This window comes from Salmo salar, chromosome 03 (genome assembly GCF_965601325.2).
Source record: "Salmo salar chromosome 03, fSalSal1, whole genome shotgun sequence".
In the NCBI taxonomy this organism is placed as follows: domain Eukaryota; kingdom Metazoa; phylum Chordata; class Actinopteri; order Salmoniformes; family Salmonidae; genus Salmo; species Salmo salar.
This window is the reverse complement of record NC_138293.1, coordinates 56,125,220-56,131,645: the sequence shown is the minus strand read 5'-3', so window position 1 is coordinate 56,131,645 and position 6,426 is coordinate 56,125,220. Positions and strand designations below refer to the sequence as shown.

General features: G+C 45.2%; 1 protein-coding gene across 2 annotated transcripts in view; it reads left to right on the top strand.

The window, feature by feature from the left end:
• The window catches only part of LOC106600913 (GEM-interacting protein), a 50,356-nt gene that overhangs the window by 6,006 nt on the left and 37,924 nt on the right, over positions 1-6,426 (top strand). For both annotated transcript variants that reach the window (XM_014192687.3, XM_014192690.3), the window contains exon 2: positions 5,863-6,006. In XM_014192687.3, coding sequence (XP_014048162.3) covers positions 5,863-6,006 — 144 coding nt within the window. The remainder of the gene's footprint in view (positions 1-5,862; positions 6,007-6,426) is intronic.

Here is a 6,426-nt window from a genome sequence, read left to right as displayed (position 1 = left end):
CAATAGGCTCGTGCTTGGCTCTGCCCACCTCATTCTTCATTGCTCTTACCACGCTCTTACCACTTCATTGCTCTTCAAGGAGTGAATGGGAGTCAATTGGGCGCTAGCTCAAAAACCGAACATTAGCATGAATTTCGTTAACAACAAGTACAAGATTACAAATATTTTCTGAGATGTGAGATAATGAACTTACTTTCTAGGAAAATCTGTAGTTTTCTCGACTTGCTAACTGGTTGAACGTGGGACGTGTATAACTACAAGCAATTAGTAAGTCGGACATTTCCGAGTTTCCTAGTTCCCACTCTCACGTGAATGCGGCGTCATACACTGACTTGGGAATGGATTCAAATCAAATTTGATTGGTTGCATACACATGTTTAGCAGATGTTATTGCGAGTGTAGCGAAATGCTTGTGTTTCTAGCTCCAACAGTGCAGTAATATCTAACAATTCACAACAATACACACAATACTCACAAACCTAAAAGTAAAAGACTGTAATTAAGAAATATATAAACATTGGTGATGATTAAAGGTGCTGCATGGTCAATCTGACATCTGCATTGGCTGTTTAGCATTTACGGTGTTATGGCCTCTGCAGAAGTCAGGGCATTCATACTTCCTGCTTCACAAAGCCGCGCAGACCTGTTGTGAAGGAAGCTGTCAGGGAAGTGAGTTTGTGTTTATATAGGACCTCCCGCCCCCACCTACTGTCAACCAATCATGTCAATAGCTATATGGAGTCCTCCGCATTGGTACAACATTTGGGTGGCACATGGTGATGCAGTACAGAGCTCAATTTGGCCCAACTTGGCCCCACAGGCCCCTAGCTGTCAAGCACTGCTTTCCCGGTTATTTTAACGTTATGGCCAGGTTAATCACTACCCGCGCAGTGCCACGCGAGTGGGTTGGCTACACTAGCTAACTACATCCCTCACCGTAATTTTTTATTTTATTTTTTATTTCACCTTTATTTAACCAGGTAGGCTAATTGAGAACAAGTTCTCATTTGCACTGCGACCTGGCCAAGATAAAGCATAGCAATTCGACACATACAACAACACAGAATTACACATGGAATAAACAAAACATACAGTCAATAATACAGTAGAACAAAAGAAAACAAAAAGTTTATATACAGTGAGTGCAAATGAGGTAAGTTAAGGCAATAAATAGGCCATGGTGGCAAAGTAATTACAATATAGAAATTAAACACTGGAATGGTAGATGTGCAGAAGATGAATGTGCAAGTAGAGATACCGGGGTGCAAAGGAGCAAGATAAATAAATAAATACAGTATGGGGATGAGGTAGGTAGATAGATGGGCTGTTTACAGATGGGCTATGTACAGGTGCAGTGATCTGTGAGCTGCTCTGAAAACTGGTGCTTAAAGCTAGTGAGGGAGATATGAGTCTCCGGCTTCAGAGATTTTTGCAGTTCGTTCCAGTCATTGGCAGCAGAGAACTGGAAGGAAAGACGACCAAAGGAGGAATTGGCTTTGGGGGTGACCAGTGAGAGATACCTGCTGGAGCGCGTGCTACGAGTGGGTGCTGCTATGGTGACCAGTGAGCTGAGATAAGGCGGGGCTTTACCTAGCAGAGACTTGTAGATAACCTGTAGCCAGTGGGTTTGGCGACGAGTATGAAGCGAGGGCCAACCAACGAGAGCGTACAGGTCGCAGTGGTGGGTAGTGAATGGGGCTTTGGTGACAAAACGGATGGCACTGTGATAGACTGCATCCAGTTTGTTGAGTAGAGTGTTGGAGGCTATTTTAGAGATGACATCACCGAAGTCGAGGATCAGTAGGGTGGTCAGTTTTACTAGGGTATGTTTGGCAGCATGAGTGAAGGATGCTTTGTTGCTATATAGGAAGCCGATTCTAGATTTAATTTTGGATTGGAGATGCTTAATGTCAGTCTGGAAGGAGAGTTTACAGTCTAACCAGACACCCAGGTATTTGTAGTTGTCCACGTATTCTAAGTCAGAGCCGTCCAGAGTAGTGATGCTGGATGGGCGAGCAGGTGCGGGCAGTGATCGATTGAATAGCATGCATTTAGTTTTACTTGCGTTTAAGAGCAGTTGGAGGCCACGGAAGGAGAGTTGTATGGCATTGAAGCTCGTCTGGAGGTTAGTTAACACAGTGTCCAAAGAGGGGCCAGAGGTATACAGAATGGTGTCGTCTGCATAGAGGTGGATCAGAGAATCACCAGCAGGAAGAGCAACATCATTGATGTATACAGAGAAGAGAGTCGGCCCGAGAATTGATCCCTGTGGCACACCTATAGAGACTGCCAGAGGTCCGGACAACAGGCCCTCCAATTTGACACACTGAACTCTATCAGAGAAGTAGTTGGTAAACCAGGCGAGGCAATCATTTGAGAAAGCAAGGCTGTCAAATCTGCCAATAAGAATGTGGTGATTGACAGAGTCGAAAGCCTTGGCCAGGTCGATGAATACGGCTGCACAGTAATGTCTCTTATCGATGGTGGTTGTGATGTCGTTTAGGACCTTGAGCGTGGCTGAGGTGCACCCATGACCAGCTCTGAAACCAGATTGCATAGCGGAGAAGGTACGGTGGGATTCGAAATGGTCGGTAATCTGTTTGTTAACTTGGCTTTCAAAGACCTTAGAAAGACGGGGTAGGATAGATATAGGTCTGTAGCAGTTTGGGTCTAGAGTGTCACCCCCTTTGAAGAGGGGGATGACCGCTGCAGCTTTCCAATCTTTGGGAATCTCAGACAATACGAAAGAGAGGTTGAACAGGCTAGTAATAGGGGTTGCAACAATTTCGGCAGATCATTTTAGAAAGAGAGGGTCCAGATTGTCTAGCCCGGCTGATTGGTATGGGTCCAGATTTTGCAGCTCTTTCAGAACATCAGCTATCTGGATTTGGGTGAAGGAGAAATGGTGGGGGCTTTGGCGGGTTGCTGTGGAGGATGCCGGGCAGTTGACCGGGGTAGGGGTAATGTTAACAGAACTGCGAGAAAGCAGTGCTCGGCAAGCGGGCGGCGAAGGACACTGTATACCAGTGTCCCTTAGCTAGCTAGCAGCCTCTTTCGGTGGGGGTTTTTGTCGGTTGGCATCCAACGTTGCACCAACACCTAGTGTGCTGGAATGTGTGCCAAAGAATGCGCTAGCATATCAATAGCAGTGGGCGCAACATGTAGTAAGTGACGTGTAGCGGGCGCAGAATGTACTTGATGTGGTATGTAGTAACCACATTCTGTATATAGACATTAAACATGCATGTTCAATCTGACGTCTGCTTTGACCATGCAGCATTTTATGGTGATATGGCAGAAGTCAGGCCATTCATACTTCTTGCACTTTGCGGAGCAGCGCAGAGCTGTTGTGAAGGAAGTTGTCAAGGAAGTGAGTTTGTGTTTATACCGGACCTCACGCCCTCACCTACCGCCAACCAATCATGTCAATGCGTAACTATAAGGAGCCCTCCTCATTGATCCAAAATTTGAGAGGTACTCTTCATGCCTCCGGAGGCTCCGCAATTGTGTCACACCATCCATATGGCGCCTCTGACCACATTATCGGATCAAGCATCAACTGGCTTTTATTAACTGAAGATGGGGCAAAGGTTGGAATAATACAAAGTATGCGGCGTCTGTATCGCAACGGAGCCTTCAACTGCAAGGGTTCGTTGAGATTCCACTCTGTTGCGTTGTGGACGTCCCCATTGAAATTTAAGACATCCAGCGCAACGTAACGGTTAAGAGACAATTTATGCTTGGTATGAAAATGTGGTCGGAGGCGCCATATGGATGGTGTGACGCAATTGCGGAGCATCCGGAGGCACGCAGAGGCCAAATTGTGCTCTTACATCATGAGCTACGTACATCTCAAATTTTGTGACTATGAAGGACTTAAATAGGAAGTGTAATATTGCAGTTTAAACAGAATAAGATTGGATTTTATGCACTTGGTAATGGACCTAGTTGTTTCCCAGTGGGCCCAAGCAGGGTCATGATTGTTCGACTTTCAAACCATTCAAGAACCCCCTTCATGCGTCTTCCGGGCACGCCTCAAGGGGTCGCCATCCTACTTCTGATTCCAATGCAAGTTGCAGGGCCAGTAGGCATACTGTCTGATATGCCAATTCAGTGTTGATTTTAGCATGTACATCTTGGTAGGGCATACCCAATTTATTTTAGATGCCTGCCAGCAAAGCCACTAAACCAGTGGCGACCCATCATTCAGGGCAGGTGTATCACCTGCATTTTGGAGGTGCCTTACTCCAAAAATCTAAAAGGAGATCATGTTTCTATCCAGCTTTTTTAACTCAATATCTATATATTTTTTTTACAGTTTGCAGACTGATATGTGACACCTATTAATGCCAATATAACATGCAAAACAAGCAACTACAAAAAATATATAAAATATACAGTGCCTTCGGAAAGTATTCAGACCCCTAGATTTTTTTGTTGTTATGTTATAGCCTTATTCTAAAATGCATTAAATAAAAACAAATACTCAGAAATCAACACACACTACCCCATAATTACAAAGCAAAAACATGTTTTTAGATTTCTTTGCAAATGTATAAAAAAAAAAAAAAAAGTACCTTGTTTACATAAGTATTCAGATTCGAAATTGAGCTCAGGTGCATCCTGTTTCCATTTATCATCTTTGAGATGTTTCAACAACTTGATTGGAGTCCACCGGTGGTCAATTCAATTGATTGGACATTATTTGGAAAAGCACACACCTGTCCTATATAAGGTCCCACAGTTGACAGTGCATGTCAGAGCAAAAACCAAGCCATGAAGTCGAAGGAATTGTCTGTAGAGCTCCGAGACAGCATTGTGTCGAGGCACAGATCTGGGGAAGGGTACCAAAACATTTCTGCAGCATTGAAGGTTCCCAAGAACACAGTGGCCTCCATCATTCTTCAATGGAAGAAGTTTGGAACCACCAAGACTCTTCCTAGTGCTGGCTACCCGGCCAAACTGAGCAATCGGGAGAGAAGGGCCTTGGTCAGGGAGGTGACCAAAAACCCGATGGTCACTCTGACAGAGCTCCAGAGTTCCTCTGTGGAGATGGGAGAACCTTCCAGAAGGACAACCATCTCTGCAGCACTTCACCAATCAGGCCTTTATGGTAGAGTGTCCAGAAGGAAGCCACTCCTCAGTAAAAGGCACATGACAGTCCGCTTGGAGTTTGCCAAAAGTCACCTAAAGACTCTCAGACTATGAGAAACAAGATTCTCTGGTCTGATGAAACTAAGATTGATCTCTTTGGCCTGAATGCCAAGCATCACGTCTGGAGGAAACCTGGCACCATCCCTAAGGTGAAGCATGGTGGTGGCAGTATCATACTGTGGGGGGGGGTTTCAGCGGCAGGGACTCAGAGACTAGTCTGGCTCAAGGCAAAGATGAACGGAGCAAAGTACAGAGAGATCCTTGATGAAAACCTGCTCCAGAGCGCTCAGGAGCTCAGACTGTGGCGAAGGGTCACCTTCCAACAGGACAGTGACACTAAGCATACAGCCAAGACAACTCAGGATTGGCTTCGGGACAAGTCTCTAAATGTCCTTGAGTGGGCCTGCCAGTAATTGCTACTCTGCCCCCCCTGCCCAGAATGACGGGTCGCCACTGTGCCAATTGACTATAGAAACGTTTAGTGTTTACCACACAAACACACACACACAGACAACGTTTATTTGATTACATTTTTTACAGTGCATAATACCAATTGTGCGACTGAGGTTTTTCTTCTCTCTCTCTTTCTCTCTCAATCTAAATGTTTTCTCTCTCTCTCTCTCTCTCTCTCTCTCTCTCTCTCTCTCTCTCTCTCTCTCTCTCTCTCTCTCTCTCTCTTCCCTCCCTCATTCCCCCTCTCCGTCCCAGAGCTGGGTGGTCCTAACCAGGTGAATGTGTCCATGGGGCTCCAGGCCCTACAGCAGTCTCTCCAGCCCCTGGCGGAATGCTACCCATCCATGGGTCGACCTCCAGTCAGCCACACCCTCACCATGCTGCGTCTCTCCCTCACAGGTCAGTCTCAGCCTCTAGAATATATCTCCTGGACATTCTTACCTCACTATCATGGGTTGTGTAGGTCACACTGTAGCAAAATGTTTGCAACAGAAAAAGAAAACCTACAGTGAGGGAAAAAAGTATTTGATCCCCTGCTGATTTTGTACGTTTGCCCACTGACAAAGAAATTATCAGTCTATAATTTTAATGGTAGGTTTATTTGAACAGTGAGAGACAGAATAACAACACAAAAATCCAGAAAAACGCATGTCAAAAATGTTATAAATGTATTTGCATTTTAATGAGGGAAATAAGTATTTGACCCCCTCTCAATCAGAACGATTTCTGGCTCCTAGGTGTCTTTTATACAGGTAATGAGCTGAGATTAGGAGCACACTCTTAAAGGGAGTGCTCCTAATCTCAGTTTGTTACCTGTAT